Source organism: Sminthopsis crassicaudata, chromosome 1, assembly GCF_048593235.1.
Source record: "Sminthopsis crassicaudata isolate SCR6 chromosome 1, ASM4859323v1, whole genome shotgun sequence".
Lineage (NCBI taxonomy): Eukaryota > Metazoa > Chordata > Mammalia > Dasyuromorphia > Dasyuridae > Sminthopsis > Sminthopsis crassicaudata.
This window is the reverse complement of record NC_133617.1, coordinates 443,967,290-443,986,954: the sequence shown is the minus strand read 5'-3', so window position 1 is coordinate 443,986,954 and position 19,665 is coordinate 443,967,290. Positions and strand designations below refer to the sequence as shown.

At 31.8% G+C, this 19,665-nt stretch overlaps 1 protein-coding gene across 8 annotated transcripts in view; it reads right to left on the bottom strand.

Moving 5' to 3' along the window:
• Positions 1 to 19,665, bottom strand: part of AUH (AU RNA binding methylglutaconyl-CoA hydratase) — a 222,321-nt gene that overhangs the window by 31,402 nt on the left and 171,254 nt on the right. For 4 of the 8 annotated variants that reach the window (XM_074280673.1, XM_074280676.1, XM_074280675.1 and 1 more), the window contains 2 exons: positions 16,055 to 16,242; positions 5,953 to 6,003 (listed from right to left, as the gene is read on the bottom strand). In XM_074280673.1, the coding sequence (XP_074136774.1) occupies positions 5,953 to 6,003; positions 16,055 to 16,242 (239 nt within the window). Of the gene's footprint in view, positions 1 to 4,134; positions 4,186 to 5,952; positions 6,004 to 6,910; positions 6,966 to 16,054; positions 16,243 to 19,665 lie in introns of those variants that run through there. The other 4 variants (XR_012484555.1, XR_012484554.1, XR_012484553.1 and 1 more) reach the window with 4 other exon arrangements.

Here is a 19,665-nt window from a genome sequence, read left to right as displayed (position 1 = left end):
GCTATTACAGTATATAATTTTCTCCTAGTTCTGCTTGTTTCATTTTGCATCAGTTTATGTAAGTTTTTTCAGGTTTTTCCTGCTCATCATCAGCAATATTCCATCACAATTAAATACCACAACTTGTTTTGCCATTCTCTAATTAACAGAAATCCCCTCAATTTCCAATTCTTGCCACCTTTAAAAAAAGCTATTTTATATATACTTTTGTACATATAGGTCCCTAGCAGTGATATTGCTGAGTAAAAGGGTATGCACAGTTTTATGGTCCTTTGGGAATAAATTCAAATTGCTCTCCAAAAATAGATGAATCAATTCCCAACTCTACCTAACATTGTATTAGTATTTCAATTGTCCCAGTTCTCCTCCAACATTTTCTGTTATAGTAGCCAATATGAGATATAAAGTTGTATCTCAGAGTTATTTTAAATTGCATCTGATTAATCAAAAGAGATTATCTTTTTCATATGATTATAGAACTTTAAATTTCTTTGTTTGAAAACTGCCTGTTCATATCCTTTGATGTTAGGATTACTAAGTGAGAACTCGGGTTGTCTGGATAGTTACAAGGTGAGAACTCAGGTTGACTTGATAGAGGGGACAAGCTCATTGGCTGGGGTGGTTCTTCCCAGAAGCCCTTGCATTATCCCACGCCCATTCTCTGGGAGGATAAAAGAGACAGCACTGGGCGCAGAGAGCAGATCGGCCTGGAGAAGGATAAGAGCTGGAGGAGATTCAGAGCCAGGATTCAAGAGAAAGACTCTGAATTGCATCAGGCTTGACGGGGCTCTCTGCAGGAAGGGAAGTCACTTCTTTGGACAAGAGTTAACAGCAACTGCCTGGAGACAACGGTTCGTTACAGGAAGAAGAATCTGTTGGAGAGATTTGAGTAGACACAGCAGATCTCTTCCCAGAGAGCGATCCAGCAGCTTCTGGAGACGACAGCTCGCTACATTTGGCGCCCAACGTGGGGCAAGGACATTTGCTTATCCTGACAAGAGGAGCTAGACCAGACCTTCGCACTTTGATCATTTATCAATTAGGGAATGGCTCTTCATATATATATATGTGTGTGTGTGTGTGTGTGTGTGTGTGTGTGTGTGTGTGTGTGTGTGTGTGTGTGTTTTTATTTGAGAAATAAGGCCTTATCAAAGAAACTTGCTTTAAAATATGTGAAATTTGCAAATATGAGAGGTATTATATTTGATGCACATAGCTTTTGAAACCAAAATCAATGTACTACCAAACACATTCACAAAATGGCATCTCCATGGCTTGAGTTTTTCTCAAAGAACAAATACTGTCTCACTATTTTAAAAATGTCACCTTTGTTGTATATGATGGATAAGAAACAAAAACAAAATAGCATCAATTAATAAATGGTCAAAGATAGTTCTCCATAGAAGAATCACAAATTACTAATATCCATTAATGTTCTGAATTATTAAATAAGAGGAATATAAATCAAAACAACTGCTGAGTGAAATGAGCAGAACCAGAAGATCACTATATACTTCAACAACAATATTGTATGTATTCTGATGGAAGTGGATATCTTCAACATAAAGAAGATCCAACTCACTTCCAGCTGATCAATGATGGACAGAAACAACTACACCCAGAGAAGGAACACTGGGAATTGAATGTAAAATATTAGTACTATTGTCTATCTACCCAGGTTACTTATACCTTCGGAATCCAACACTTAACGTGCAACAAGAAAATTGGATTTACACACATATATTGTATCTAGATAATACTGTAACACATGTAAAATATATGGGTTTGCCTGTCATCTAGGAGAAGGAGTAGAGGGGAAAATCTGGAAAAATGAATACAAGGGATAATGTTATAAAAAAATTACTCATGCATATATACTGTCAAAAAAATGTATAATTATAAAATTAATAAAAAAAATAAATAAATCAATCAAAGCAACTTTGATGTTTTCACTTCACACCAAGCAAACTGGCAAGGATGGTCAATAATGTTGGAGAAGTTATGGGAAAAGAAGCACATTAATATATCACTGGTGGAGCTCTGTTAGTCTAACCATTTTTCAAAGTAATTTGGAATTATTCTACGATAACTGATTCATATTCATACTCTCTGACTCAGCGATCCTATGGTTCAGCACATACCCAAAAGAAAGGAATAATATAAATAATGAAAAAAAACACTTAAAAATAAATATCTTGTATTTACATTAATTATATTTTATAATATATCTTTTTTCCTCTCCCTCCCACAGAGAACCATTTCCTATACAAGTTAAAAGGAAAATAAGAATTTAGCAAAATCAACATAGTATCTATCTACTTATGAATGTTCCATAGTCATAATATCCCTTTCTCTGCAAAGAAGGGAGGGAAATGCAGTCTTATCTCCAAGACCAAACTTGATCTTAATTTCAGACCAGGATAAATTTATTAAAAAGAATTATTATTCTAAACTTAACAAACACCAACAAACTTGAACTTTTCGAATACAAAGAACAGGAAAAGATGGATGATCTCATTACGTACCCACTTTTTAAAAAAGCATATATTAAATTCAGTAAGTTAGTTTGAAAAATTGGTCCACTTGTCTTTGAATCCCATTTTATTCACTTTTCTTTTAAAAAAAAAATGCTCATTGGGGCAGCTTGATGGCACAGTGGATAGAGTGCTGGCCCTGAAATCAGGAGGACCTGAGTACAAATCTGGCCTCAGACACTTAATACTTCCTAGCTGTAAGACTCTGGGCAAGCCACTTAACCCCAAGTACCTCAGGGGGAAAAAAACCAAACCAAAACAAAACAAAACAAAAACTAATTTCTTATCTTTCTTTCTCTCTGTCCCCCCACCCTCTTTTCCCTGTTTTGCTGGGTAGCTTCCCTCTCTTCCAAGGGAGAACCCAATTAAAAAGAAAATTTAAAAATTTTCTTCCCACTCCAAACACCCTTCTGTAAAATAATATAGTTTAAATAAAGCAAGAGATATACATATTGGCAATGTTTAACAATGTATGTCTCATAGTTTACTTTGAAGCAGTAAAGAATTTGAAACAATAGGTACCTGTTCAAAGTATCTCAAAAGAATACTGCACATTAATGTATTGGAACATTATTGTACTATAAGAAAGAAATATGGAAAATACAGAGAAGCAGTGGAAAACTTACATGAACTGGTGCAAAGTTCTAAACTAGAAGAGTAACACACAGGAATTATAACAATGGACATGGAAAGAGCAACCAAAATGAAACTAAATGCTATGTATTTTAATGACCAAACTTGGTCTCAAAGGAAAGATGAGAATGTAAATTTTTTATTTGGAGAGGCAGGTAACAATGAATGTAGAATATGATTGAACTTGATTAATGTATTGGTTAGTTTTGTTTAATTGTGTTTTTTCTCTCTTCTTTTTAAATAAAAGAAATGGCTTTTTTTTTTTAAACAAAGAATGGTTGAGTAGGCGATGAGAGGATATCCAAAGACGATATGAAAATTTAAAAAAACCAACAAAAATTATAAATGTCATTTTTACCTTATTGAACAGATTAAGTATGTTTAATGAGAATATATGCTGATTAGAATACTATTATAACTTCAAAATAGAAAAGGTAATCAAAAACTTGCCTTTTAAAAAAGAGAAACATAACATTTTGATGCTCAACAATACTTTTATGGATTTCACCTGCAGGAAATCAGCAAGCCACTGTGTTGAGATAATGCTAGCATATGTGATCATTTAAGGGTTAGAGTTTTTGAAAGTTTGTTATTCTTGTAGCTTCTGCTATATAAATTCTTCATGGCAAGATATTTACTTTTTTCTAATCCTTGAGTCTAGAAATATGATGCATATCTCTTCTCATATTTAAAAAATATATCTCTCTTCATTTTCCTATGACTCATTTCATAAATTTGAGGACTTGGCTAAATTTGTGGGTGCTGAAACCAAGTAAATAAATCTCCTAAATATGTAAATCAACATGCAATCTAATAGATTTGAGAATTTCCTCCAAGCATTTAAATGCTTACTATGTATAAGAAATTATGCTAGGTCTAGGTCTAATTATGCTAGGGAAAAAAAAAAAAAAGAAAAGTAACAGTACAGTAGACTATGGAAGACTTGGGTTCAAATTAAGATACTTACTAGCTATGTGACTCTGGGCAAGTCATTTAACTTCTTCAGCATTAATATCCTCTGTAAAATAAGTGTGATTAGACTTAATAATTTCTAAAGCCCCTTCCAACTTTAAATATATAATTCTAGAAACTTATGAATGAATCCCTGCCCTTAAATACAACAGGGCAATTTTGAGAAGGAAAGCATTTGGAAATGGGATGATAGAGTAGTAGCTTCATTTAGAACATGATTCTTAAACTGAGTCATGAAGGAAACTAAGGATTTTAAAGGGGCAAGGGCAAAGGGGAAGACATAGGGATAGCCAATGCAAAGGCAAAGAGAATGGAGTACTGTCACCTGTGAGGAATATTAAGGAGGTCAGGAATAAGGAAATCAATTTATCTGAAATTTAGAGTGCACAAAGCAGAGCAATGTCTAATAATAATCAGAAAGATACATTGGGTCCCCAGACTGTGAAGTTCTTATATATGATGCCAGAATCAATACAATGAGCAACATAATCTGATCTTCACTTTAAGAAATTTTGTTTTTGTGGCCGTTTGGAGGATGTAGGGAGAAACTTTGAAGAGGAAGATCCATTAAAAAGAAAATTATTGCATTAATCCAGAGGAGAGGTAATGAGATGAGGGCCTGGATTAGAATGAAATCTTTGTAAATAGATAAAGATGAGAGATCCAGATATCAAAGATAAGAGACATCAAAGTAGAAATAATAAGACACTGTCAAGTCAGTAGATATGTGAAGTCAGTGGGAGGGAAGAATAGAGGGTAACAGGGATGTTAAGAACCTACAAGATTGGTAGAACTTTTATAAAGAATTTTCAGAAGAGAGGCGAGTTTAGAAAAACGATATCTACATCGTGATTCACTCTGTTGGATTACTCACTGGCCATTACTTAGAAACCCAGTTATCCAAAGGTGATCATCACAGCCTCTGTGGCCAGTGTTTGAGTGAGAATAAAGGTACTTACTTTGGGTGCTTGAGAACTGATTAGATTATACTTACTCTGAATAGCTGAGGGCCTGATACAAAAGAGAAGAGAATGGAAGTTTTCATGGTCTCTAGGGGATAAGTTCATTAAGTGTTTACTATATGACCAAAACTATGTTGCAAAAATAGTCCTTGATTTATCAAGGAACTTACTGAGAGAGACAACATGGAAATATTTAGGTAAATACAATATATGCAGAGTAGATGGGAGGTAATCTTAGAGGGAATGACACTAGAAACTTGAGGGTAAATAACACAAACAAGAAGTCTCCCACAAATTGAGCTGAATCTTAAAGGAAATGAAAGAAAACAAGAGGTCGTAGAGGTAAGGAGGAAGATATCACTGTGTTAAGAGTATGATTGCTGATGTTTGTTATTACTAAATTAAAAATTATAACCATAATCTAAAAAGAATAAAATTAACAATAAAAAAATAAAAGCCATGTATTTTTTTATTTAGAAACTTCTATTTCTATTTATGACTTTTTCCCCACAACCTCTGCATGATATTACTTCCCAAGAAAAGTTTAGATTAAATTGCCTAATATGATCACAATGATTATATCTAATAGTTCATGTTGTTATTCACTTTTCTGGTTTAATAGCATGTAATAAAAAAGAAATATGTGTACTATATTTTTCATATTTCAGAATCAACATATATTTGACCTCAATTTTGTAGTCAGACATCTTTTCAAAAGATGTCTTTCAAAAGATATATATATATATATATATATATATATATATATAAAACTTATAGATCTTAAAACACATTGTATTTTTAAATTCTCACTAAATCCTTTCCCATAACAACAGAGATTACAATGAACTTACCTCCATGCCTTGATTGATGGCTAGTTTTGCCACTCTCATTGCTACAGGTCCCTAAAATTTATAAGGAAGAAAAAGAAATTTTGGATGCATATTTATGTAATGATTCTGTTGCATTCCTAGTATAATGCAGAATTCCTTTTAATCAAATCCAAGTCACACTCAACAATAATACCTTTGAGGTGCTATACGTAGATTATAGATTTCTTTGATTTTAATATGCACAAGGGTCTAATTAAAAAAAAAAAAAAAAAAAAAAAAAAAAAAACACTGATCCAAATCTAAGGTTAGAATTTAGATGTAATGTTATTGCTATATTAAATAAAAAAAAAAAAAAAACTGGTTCCAATAAAAATTTAGAAAGGAGATGGAATGTATGCATACTATAACTGTAATAGCTCACTTTTATTTAGCATTTTTCCTATTATCATAAATACATTAAATTAGGTATTTAATAAAAATAAATACTATCACCACACATTGTCCTGACATAAATAAGTTGGTAAGATAAAAAATGGAGAATGGTTGGATATGCTCTCTTAAAGCACTAAGAGTATTATTATACTCTTTAAGAAAATGAAATTTGCTAACTTATCATGCAAATACAATTTGCCCTTGGGAAATACCCCATGTGTGTTCATTTTTTTCTAATAGATTAAAGACTATTTATAAATGATCAAATAACTTGTGGTCTACTTATATCTTTTGTGAATTTTAAAAAATTCACTAGAAAAGGCATTTTTGCCTTCTAGAAAGTCTTCTTAATCATCTGTTAAATGTTGTACTAATTGTGTTCTCTTAAAATATCAAATACCTAAAACAATTTTTCAAAGCTTATTTCTAGTTGCAATATTATTTTGATAAGAAGCAGATTTGGGAAGACAACCAACATTCAAATTCCACCTCTGACTAGGGCAAACCCCTTAATTTTCTGAACTTCATTCTGACAACTAAGACTTACCTAACAATTTAGAGATGAGGTGCTATTCTGCATTAGATGGAGAGAATTCCCACACCTGCAAAATCAGATTCTTGGTTGTAGTTACAAGTTGGCTACAACTTGCATGGGTATCTGTTAGATATAGTTCTTATGAATAGGATTTATGATTTTAAAGAGATACATGCTAAGGATATTAGTAACTCAAATCACTTTTCCAGGAATGGTTTAATAATTATATATCCTTATTTTAGAACAAAACAAAAGGAAAATAATTTTTATTTCCTTTGATCATCCCTTCCTTATGTCATTGGCAAAGCTTTTAAATCTTTCTAGTAAAACATTTTTGTTTAAAAAAATAAAAGCTTTAAAAAATGTGCCTTGAAATCATGCCTGATTTAATTTCCATCATAAGTAAACCTGAACTTCTTATATATTCTTCTCTCTTCTCAAGAGTAAGTTGAGAATTTTTAAACACTTTGAGTTCTTTCGATATAAAAATAAAATAGATGAAATAATCCCATGTTAAAATTTTTTTCTATTATTTAAAAGAATAATCATAAAGAATAAACTATAGGCTCTCTATATTCCATCTCAAGTTTTATTTGGTAATATTCATAAATACAATCTTCTTTATAAATTTAAAAAAATTTGAAAGTCTTTTTTTTTTTTTTTTTAATTTAGTCTTTCATGAAACTTAAGTCTTGCAAGGCAACTTTTCAAAAAACAAAGAAAACTACAAAACAGCCTAAATCTGAAAACACCCCTTTACTTTCTATAGTTTCAAAATGGCAAAAAATGGGGATAATTGTAGGAATTATGTAATTTTTAGATTGTCTATAAATATTATTTGCTCATATTTCTAAACATGAGATTTTTTTTTGTTTACTTATAAACAAATGTATTACAGGAAACACTGAATATAAACTGACATTTTTAATATAAATGGAACCAGTATTCATGAGGAAACTAAATGGAAGAATATTTTACCCCTTCTTCATAAAGGAAAACAAAAGAATTGGCATACTAGGTTTCATCATGCAACCAAGAAATTTTATTTTATGGCACATTTGGTCATCTTTTGTCCAGGGCTCATAACAAACTTAGGCAAAAGAAAGCTTCCATGCTGCAGTTTAAACATCAATATTTATTGAAGAAAATATGGGAGTAGAGAAATTCTATAAGGCACAGGAGTTGATGAGCATAAAATAACTTAATAAAAATAAAACTACTTGTATTTTATTAAGTAGTAAATAACTAATGATATAAGCGTCATTTTAAAGTCAGTTGTGTGTCTTTATTAGCCCATTGATCTTCTAGAGCCAATATCAAAATTAATTCCAAATGAGAAGATAAATGGCAATTCCAAATGGATCTATTTAACAAGTTTTTAATGCCAAAAAAAAGTGAGATATATCAAAAAATGGACATCAAAAGAGATTATCACCACTTTCTAAACAATTCAATTGATGACTACAATGAGGAAAGCAAATGATTCTAGAAATTGTCTCTTGTGGCTAATGCTTTATTTCCTAGCTAAGTAGAAAATCACAGCAGACAAAAGTAACAAGTTTAGAATATAAATTTAGGGGCAACTAGGTGGCGCAGCGGATAGAGCATCAGCCCTGAATTCAGGAGGACCTGAGTTCAAATCTGGTCTCAGACACTTAACACTTACTAGCTGTGTGATCCTGGGCAAGTCACTTAACCCCAGCCTCAAAAAAAAAAAAAAATTTATATAGACTTAATTCAGAAAATCTTTTGGAGAAAAATTGTTAGGCTTCCTCTAAGGAAAAAACTTCCTTAAAAAAAAAAATGAATTGGGGTAGCTAGGTGGCACAGTGGATAAAGTACCACTCCTGATGTCAGGTGGACCTGAATTCAAATTTGGCCTCAGACACTTAACATGTCCTACCTGTGTGACCCTGGGCAAGTCACTTAACCCCAAATGCTTCAGCGAAAAAAAGAAAAGAAAAGAAAAGAAAAGAAAAGAAAAGAAAAGAAAAGAAAAGAAAAGAAAAGAAAAGAAAAGAAAAGAAAAGAAAAGAAAAGAAAAGAAAAGAAAAGAAAAGAAAAGAAAAGAAAAGAAAAGAAAAGAAAATTTGAATTATCCAAAAATACAATAAGCTGCTTCATGAAGTTATAGATTCTCTCATCACTGGAAGGCTTTGAGCAAAGGCTAGATGTGACCACTTGTACAGTATGGTTTTTTTTGACCAATGAATTTATTTCCAACTGTGAAATGTTTTATGTGAAGATTATGAACAAAATAGTCTTAAAAAGGACAAGCAGTAATAAAGAGAAAAAGCAACTTTGCAGAAAGTTCAGAGAAATAAATAATTAAATTATTCTGAGGGTCCAATTTAATCCTTATATTAATCTAATAAGAGCAACAAATGAAATGTGGGACAAATCTATAAAGATTTTTATTACAAGTTTTCATCACAAAAAAACAATGGAACTATCACATTTAGATTTTAATATCAGTTTTCTTTTTAGTATAAGAAAGTAAGAATACCAATAAGAAAACAGAGATGGGAAGAAAATGATGAACTGGATCAAGTATAATATAAATTTAAAGGGTTTTTTTTTGTTGTTATTGAGGTGAATTGTCAAAATATATGAAGGATCAGAAGATAAAAATATCTGGGGAAAATCACCTTAATGTTATTAAAAAAAAAAAAAAGTCTCTGATTCTCTCTCTGTATACATATACATAGATATACTTAATAATTCTTATATATATATATAAAATCACAGATAACTGTAAACACATACATATCTATATCCCAATAACTACTAGTTCATATGACTATTTTCCTTCTTCTATAAACTGTGCATAAAAATACTTTGTACATGACTTTTGAAGGTATGAGGAAGAAATAGATGGGCCTTTGCAAATTGATAGCTATTAACAAACCATACATCTTTAGAGTTACAAAAGCATTTCATCTGGTAAAGTGAGATGCCTTAAAGATTCTTCTTCAACAAAGTATTTCCTGTGAAAATGTTAAAAACATATAAGATTCTCTGAAAGTTTGAAAGATCACTCTAAAAGAGTACAACTATCCTTTAATTACTAAAATCATGTAAGGCATAAAACAGTGTGATATATACTCATGAAACAGACCTAATACTGTTATAGAGGGTGTCCATTTGGAAGAGGGATTCATTCTAGATATTTGTGAAGGTGGGCTTTTAAAGACTTTCATAACCTGAACCCGTCTTAATTTTGAATCTTTTTACACCTTACCCCCCCACACATATACACACATTCTGCAATTCTATAATACTGACTTTTTTGATGTTCTTCCAAAAGTAAAGATTTAAAAGGAGGAGCAGAAAACCTTTTTAAGTATGGAAGTTAATCAAAGCTATTAATCAATATTTTATATTAAGACAGATGTAATTAACTTTGTAGAATGTTCTTGGAAACCAATGCATAATGGAGATTTTTATCTGAAATGTACTGAGTGATCATTAAAAAAAACTTATAGTAAATCTTTTTGTAATGTGAACATAATATGTTAAATCCCACCCTCAAGTCATTTAAATGTCTCTTATTAGGGATTTTGCTTGTACTGTACTGTTTTTTTCTCAAGGTTGGAATTTTGAAGAAATTTTAAATATTTTCACAAGGGGAACTCATTAGTCATATAAACTTCAGTTAAAAACATTTTTAGATATCTTTTAATTTCCAAATAATTCATTCATTTGTCATGGTATTTATAACTTCTACAGTTACAGCCATATATACCTTTGGAGGTTGTGACAAAATCAGCACCATGTATTAGGATCATTATACCTATATTTCAACTATGAGAGGATATGTTGGTCAACATTTCAAAGTGATGTTAAAAGCTGGTGAATTACTAAACTACCATGAGGTTATACTATTATTTTTTCCTTTTGCAGTAAAAAAAAAAAAAAAAAATTAAAAATGGCTTGAAGTCTTCTCTTTTTTCCCCTCTATTTTCATGTTACTGAAGAAGAAACATTTGAAAATGGGAAAGAGTGGTATTCTCATTTAGTTCATTTATTTTTCATTAAAATAATGAAAAATTAAATTATTTTATATAAAAATATTATGAACATATATAAATTATAATTACATATTCACTTAAATGTTTATATAATGAAAAATTAGTAAGACATTAATCCTTTGAATTCAATACAATTGTAAGTTAGAAGAGAAAAAACATGTGATGTTGTGTTCCAAGGTTTATAGACTTTTAAACAAAATCTTCATAGAGGGTGTAATTTTTAAGTTGGGCCATTAAAGGGCAGTATTTTTAAGAGGATAGAATATAATTGAAGACAATCCATTAAGACAATAAGATGTAATTGAAGACAGTCCATTAAGATGGCATAGTATATATAGAATAATCAAGTTTGAGCTGTAGGTTAAAATTCTACCCCCGATATTTATTAGCTATATGACTATCGGTTTTAACCTTTTTGAGTCTATTTCTTCATTTGTAAAATGTGAATAATAGTATTGTAGAAGTATTTACACCCTTCATCCCCCCCCTCCAAAAAAAATGACACAGAGGCTGAAAAAATCCAGAGTCAGCAACATTTGGAATTTAATCCTAACTCTGATGTGGGATTCTGAGACTCTGAACAAATAAGTCATTAATCTCTTTGTCCCAAGCAACTCTTTATGACATTCCTCTCCAGGCTAATTAATCTCCCCAGATGTTTCTCTATTATGACATGGAAATCTCTTTAATCTAGAAGCTACTTCATTCCTGGACTATTTCTTTCACTAAAAGTACTTTATTCCTTGACGCCTCCTTCTTAGCCCCCAAATTAAGGGGCAAAGATGTATTATAAGTGTATGCCAACCAAAGCTAGCTAAAGTTCCAAAGGAATCTAGCAGAGGCTTCCTTTTTTTATCGGCTGTTTCCTCCCATAAACTCCAATTTAAGGAGGAGAGCTAGGGCAAAGAAGTCTTCATCTCTCTCTGGACTACACTGCTGCCTCATTGCCCCAGTACTCTCTCAACCAGGCTTCTGAACAGAGTATCTTTGCCTTCAATTCTCTTTATGTATTATCTTCCAACATTAAAATATAAGCTCTTTGAGAGCAGGAACTGTCTTTCTGCTTATGTTTGTAGTATTTAGCATAGTGCCTGCCACATAATCAGCACTTAATAAATGCTTGTTAACTGAGTAAGTAGACTCAAAGAGGAAGTATGTTTGAGTGAAAATCACTCAAATCTGGTATGAACAACCTTCAGTCCCTCCACAATAAGTTTTCTACCTCACAGGATTGGTGAGGTTTAAAAGAAATGGTTTAAGAAAAACACTTTTTAATGAGGTGAAAGAAGTTTCTCTGTAAACCAAATATGTCTAATATTTTCTCTTTCAGTCAAATCTGATGAAAGTAAGATTCACACAATGAGTTGTGTGAACCCCCTACCTTAATTCCCTCAGATATGATAGGTTTCCTTTGCCTGTTCATGAGATGTAATTTCCCCTTTTTTATCTCCACTTTTCCCTTTTTCTAATACAATCCTCTTTCCATTTCTAATTCCCTTTTTTTTAAAATAGTATAATAGTAAAATCAAATTATACAAGCGCTTTTTATGTATGCCCTTAACAGAAATATAGTTCTCAAGAATTCTTTTTATCTTTTTATGCTTCTCTTGAGTCCTATATTTGCAGGTCAATTTTTTTGTTTAGTTCTGTTTTTTTCATTAGGAATAAATGGAATTCACCTGTTTCATTGAATGTCCATCTTCTTGTTTGGAAGAAAATGCTCAGTTTAGGTGGGTAGTTTATTCTTGGCTGTATTCCAAATTTTTTTGCTTTTTGGAATATATAGACCAATCTCCCTAACGAATATTGATGCAAAAATCTTAAATAAAATATTAGCAAAAAGATTACAGAAAATCATCCCCAGGATAATATACCATAACCAAGTAGGATTTATACCAGGAATGCAGGGCTGGTTCAATATTAGGAAAACTATTAGCATAACTGACTATATCAATAATCAAATTAACAAAAAACATATGATCATCTCAATGTAAGCTGAAAAATCATTTGATAAAATCCAACATCCATTCCTATTAAAAACACTTGAGAGTTTAGGAATAAATGGACTTTTTCTTAAAATAGCTAGGAGCATCTATTTAAAACTGTCAGTAAGCATAATATGTAATGGGGATAAACTGGAACCATTGCCAGTAAGATAAGGAGTGAAACAAGGCTGCCTACTATCACCAGTTCTATTCAATATTGTATTAGAAATGCTAGCTTCGGCAATAAGAGTTGAGAAAGAGATTAAAGGAATTAGAGTAGGTAATGAGGAAACCAAATTATCACTCTTTGCAGATGATATACTTAGAGAATATATGATATGATACACTTAGAGAACTTAGAGATGATATACTTAGAGAACTCCAGATATTCTACTAAAAAGTTATTAGAAATAATTCACAATTTTAGGAAAGATGCATGAATCATCTTCATTCTTATACATCACTAACAAAATACAACAGCTAGAGATACAAAGAGAAATTCCATTTAAAGTAACTGCTGATAGTATAAAATATTTGGGAATCTATCTGCCAAGGAAAATCAGGAAATATATGAGCAAAACTGCAAAACACTTTCCACACAAATAAAGTCAGATCTAACCAATTGGAAAAATATTAAATGCTTCTGGATAGGTCTAGTAAATATAATAAAGATGACAGTACTACCTAAGTAATCTATTTATTTAGCGCTATAACAGTCAGACTCCCAAGAAACTATTTTAGAAAAAATAACAACAAAATTTATGTGGATGAAAAAAAGGTCAAGACTTTCAAGGGAACTAATGAAAAAAAAAAAAAATCAAATAAAGGTAGCCTAGTTGTACCAGATCTAAAACTATATTATAAAGCAGCAGTCACCAAAACCATTTGGTATTCGCTAAGAAATAGACTAGTTGATCAGTGGAATAGGTTAGGTTCACAGGACAAAATAGTGTACAAGTGTAGCAATTTAGTGTTTGACAAACCCAAAAATCCCAAATTTTGGGATAAGAATTCATTATTTGACAAAAACTGCTGGGAAAATTGGAAATTAGTATGGCAGAAACTAGGCATTGACTCACATTTAACACTGTATATCAAGATATGGTCAAAATGGGTTCATGATCTAGGCATAAAGAATGAGATTATAAATAAATTAGAAGAACATAGGATCATTTACTTCTCAGACTTATGGAGAAGGAAGGAATTTGTGACCAATGAAGAACTAGAGATCATTATTGATCACAAAATAGAAAATTTTGATTATATCAAATTGAAGAATTTTGTACAAACAAAACTAATGCAGACAAGATTAGAAAGGAAGGCAATAAACTGGGAAAACATTTTTACAAGCAAAGGTTCTAATAAAGGCCTCATTTCCAAAATATATAGAGAACTGACTCTAATTTATAAAGAAATCAAGCCATTCTCCAATTGATAAATGGTCAAAGGATAAGGATGGACAATTTTTGGATGAAGAAATGGAAACTATTTCTAGCCATATGAAAAGATGCTCCAAATCATTATTAATTAGAGAAATGCAAATTAAGACAACTCTGAGATACCACTACACACCTGTCAGATTGGCTAGGATGACAGGAAAAGATAATGCTGAGTGTTGGAGGAGATGTGGGAAAACTGGGACACTGATACATTGTTGGGAATTGTGAATGCATCCAACCATTCTGGAGAACAATTTGGAACTATGCTCAAAAAGTTATCAAACTGTGCATACCCTTTGATCTAGCAGTGTTACTACTGGGCTTATATACCAAGAGATCTTAAAGGGGGAAAGGGACCTGTATGTGCAAAAATGTTTGTGGTAGCCCTTTTTGTAGTGGCTAGAAACTGGAAATTGAATGGATGCCCATCAATTGGAGTATGGCTGAATAAGTTGTGGTATATGAATGTTATGGAATATTATTGTTCTATAAGAAATGACCAGGAGGATGATTTCAGAAAGGCCTGGAGAGACTTACATGAATTGATGCTGAGTGAGATGAGCAGAACCAGGAGATCATTATACACTTCAACAACAATACTATATGATGATCACTTCTTTTGGACGTGGTTCTTTTCAATAATGAGATGAACCAAATCAGTTCCATTTGTTCAATAATGAAGAGAACCAGCTACACTCAGCAAAAGAACTATGAGAAATGAATGTAAACCACAACATACCATTTCCACTCCTGTTTTTGTCCACTTGCACTTATGATTTCCTTCTCAGGATTTTTACCTTATTTCTAAGTCTGGTTTTTCTTGTGCAGCAAAATAATTGTATGGTTATGTATACTACATATACATGTATACATATATTGTGTTTAACATAAACTTTAACATATTTAATATATTTTGGTCTACCTGCCATCTAGAGGAGGGGGTGTAGGAAAGGAGGGGAAAAGTTGGAACAGAAGGTTTTGCAGGGGTCAATGCTGAAAAATTACCCATGAATATATCTTGTAAATAAAAAGCTATAACAAAAAATTTAAGAAAAATCATTGCCATATCTACTAAATGCTTTCTATTTAGTGTCAGGTTTTGAACCAATTATAATTTCTCTGAACACAGATGAGAGTGGCAATTTTAGAAGGTGTGTCAGGATAGTGACTGTGTATAAACAAAGTTATATACTATAATAAATAAAAGAGACATATGTCTTTATTTTTAAAATTAAATAAAATGTTTGTAGATTTAATATTATTATTTGGAATATGATTCTAACAAATACAACTTCCAAAAACCAGTTAAAGAATTAATGAAAGTCATCACAGGTAGAAGAAGACAATCTATTTAAATATAAGTTCCTAAGTCTACTTTTATCTTAAATCTTACTAAAGTCATTTGTTCCAGTTATGAAAATGAAAACATTAAGATGTTAAAGGAAAGTCTAAAGCATGTACATTAAGATGTTAAAGGAAAGTCTAAAGCATGTACACTGAATAATGAAAGAAAAATGTACTCACAACAGAAAGAAATGAATTTTTTGTTTTGTTTTGTTAAATTGACACATCTTCTATTTCACAACTTAAAAGAAATTTTCTTTTAGGCAGTTCACATTACCAATAAATTTGCTGGATAGTTTTGTTAACCATCAATCTTATAAATGAACAATAGAAATAAAAAACTATAATCAGAAATACCTGAGGTAAAAATTCTCTTGCTAAGGCTAATGCTTTTCTGTAGGCAGCATCTCCCATTTCATTTTGTTCTAAAACATGGCTGATTAATCCTATTGATTTTGCTTCCTGGCCATCTAATACACGAGCAGAGAAGATCATTTCCTTTGCCAGAGCCATGCCAATGGCACGAGGTAATCTCTGTGTTCCTCCTGTAACATGAACAAAAACAGAAAATGAAAACATTTTTTGACACAAGTTTTTAAATATAAGATAATAAAACTCCAAGTTTTAATATGAAAATTTCATTGTTTTTTGTTTATTTGTTTCTAGATCTCCTTCATTGTCAAAATGTGCCTTCTATCTCTACTAAGACAAGTATCATTTTAAAGCCAAAACAAAGTTTTACAAAATTGATCAATACATCATGATTGAGATTAATGAAAAATTTCATATAAAGATGAGTAATGTGTATACTTTTTTATTATTCTTTAATAAATTTGGCAACAGGCATATTATAATAAAATTTTTAAAAATTCTTTTCAGATCTTTAACTGCTTTTTTTCTCCTTATCTTTGTCTAAATCTGAAAAGAGTACATTAAGTTTACCAGCAACTACAATTTCTCTCTGTAGTTTAATTAATATTTTGTATTTTTTCATTGATATTGTTTCATTAAAGAAGATGCCTTAAGGCATAATTTAATTTCCTTGTCTATCTTTTTTAATCATGAAATTTTTTACTCTTGCCTTATTTGAAACCATCATTATCACCTCTGTTTTTCTGGATTTACTTAAAGCATCTCAACTGACATTTGAGTTTCCTATAAATAACATGTTACTATTTCAAATACCTTTCTTCAATTTTGTAGGAGACTTTATTCCATTAACATTAACTACTTGTGATTTATAGTCATTTTTCTTTTTGAAATATATTATGATCACATTTTTTTCTCTTAAAGAATGGGAGGATCATAAGGAAGAGAGTTGTTCATGGTCAAAGGGCTAGTAAATGTTTGAGGGTAGATTTTGAACTCAGGCAGTATTCTTGCAACCATAGCTCTATCCACTGTGCCAACTAGCTATTCTCTCCCCTTTTTCTTCCTGCCCCCCCAAAAGAAGAGTGTAAAAAAATGATAGGCATCAACACCATATTTGGAGTAATATGAAATTTGGCACATAGAGCAGGCTAAAGAGGGGTTATATAGTTCTAGGCAGCATTCCAGCATCAGGAGGGATTGCCGTGTATGTATTGAATTGGAATAAGTTCAGAAGCAAATAATGGCTACATTGCTTTGACTGCAGGTCCTCAGCAGAGTCTCAATTATAGCTTTCAGTCTAGTATGAAACTTGCAAGGGAAAAACAAGGATAGGATTATCAGACCAAAAGGGAGACTGTAATTTTGTTACTTTAAACATCAGAGCATTCCAATTGGCTGATAGGGGCTATATCTATATCAATTTACTAGAACTTTCAATTAGGACAAGCCAATAAGAACATCATGCAGACCCAAATGAAAGTCAAAAAGTTGTAAAGTTCAGTTCAGGAAAACAGTGACCAGACTTTTTCATTGATCAGAATACTATGTAGAGCACTGAAATCTTGCATGTGACCAATATGACCTGTCCTTGGGATCCTGGAATAATGCAACACTCAAGCTGCCAAGAAATCAGAAGAAGGGCCTAAAGATAACAAATAACTCAATTCAGACATTCTTTTCAGAAGTAAAGCCCAGCTTTAACATAAAGGCCAAGGAAGAATATGCAAACAAAACTACTAAATAAATAAAAACCTTACCATGTCAAGCTATTATAGTGATAGACATTCAGGACACACACCCAGAAGAAATTATGACTCCAAAACAAAGCAAAGCCTCTAAAAGCAAAGCTTCAAAGAAAAAGATAGCTCAGATACCAGAACAATTAGAATTTCTGGGATAATGAAGTATGAATTGTATTTTTCCCCAGGTAAAAAATTATTTTAAAAGCTATCTCTAGAAAGGTTAACAACTTGGAATAAGAGATCTTAGAAAACTGAAACAACACTCTCCCTGCAAATAAATATGAACTAAATTGAAAATAATGACTCTATGAGACAATAAGAAATATTAAAACAAAAATAAAGTGAAAAATAGAAGAAAATATAAGGTATCCTACAGGAAAAAATAGTAAACTTGGAAAACAGGTCAGTTGGGTGATAGTTTGGGAACTGTTGAAATTTCTTGAAAATTATTCACCAAAAAAGAGTTTGCCCATATTTCAAGAAATCCTCAAATGAAACTGCTCAAATGTTTTACAATCAGAGGGCAAAGGAAAAATACAGAGTATACTAATTACCTCCTTTAAGAAACCCCAAAATGAAACTCCTTAGAATATTACAGTATCAAGTACTGAGGAGCTACGATAAGGATTACACAAGATTTGATAAGCACCAGATAAGATCAGATCAAAGAACTTGGAACAGGATATCACACAAAGTAAAAGTTATAGGCTTAGAATTTTAAAAAAACTTAGCCAGCAAAACAGTACAGGAGGGAAATAAGAGTATTTAAATAGAGGACTGAAATGAGGACTCCTATGCATTCCTGATAAATACATTCAAGTTGAATAGTAAATTTTCTTGTTTTATATGGTGGCAATGGAGGAAAACAAACAAAACAAATAAAAAACATTAGTTGGTTGTTGTCCTTCATTCTCAAAATGTACCAAAATGATATCACTATCTTGGAGTCAAAGTACAGTATGTCTGAGTGGCTGATAAGATTAATATGAGCTCAGAAGGCTCTACTACAGATTGGGCATAAATGGTCCACACAGAGTAGAAATGTTTAAATTTGCACTACAATTGTTTCTTTTGAGCTACTACAATTCTGCTTTGTTCACAGAACACAGTGCAGATATGCCATGCTAGGTACTCCTTTGCCAATGACTCCCATACACAATCAATTCCAGAGTTCTTCAAAGAAACTTTGAGTGTGTACTTGTATTGCTTCTTCTGAGCTCTGTGTTAGTATTCTGCCTTAAAAGAGTTCTCCATAAAAGTCTTTTAAGCAGATATACTTTTGGCATTCAAATCATGTGGCCAGCCCATTGGAGATGGGCTTTCTGCAGAAGGATCTAAGTGCTTGGCAGTCAACTCAAGAAAAGACCTCTGTGTCTGGTACCTTATCTTGTCAGCTGACTTTCAGGCTCTTCCTAAGACATTTCAAATGGAAGAAATTCAGTTAGCTAGCATGACTATTACACTGTCCAGGTTTCAGGCTCTTCCTAAGACATTTTAAATGGAAGCAATTCAGTTTTCTAGCATGGCTGTTCAGGTTTCAAAGGCATACAGCAATGAAGTCAACACAATGATTTTAGTTTTAGCTGGCAGTCTTAAATACCTCTTCTCTCCTATACTTTCCTTTGAAGACTCCAAGTAGCGAGCTGTCTCTGACAATAGATGCATCAATTTCATCATCTGTGTGTACATACATCCTTGGATAGCATTCAAAATTTCTCCATTTGCTTTATTCAGTGGTTCCACATACTGGATGGTGAAAACTTATGATTTCTTGGTGTCAATAATTAAACCAAAATAAGTACAAGCAACAGAGAACTGATTCAGACTTTGTTGCATAGAGGATGCACTGAATGC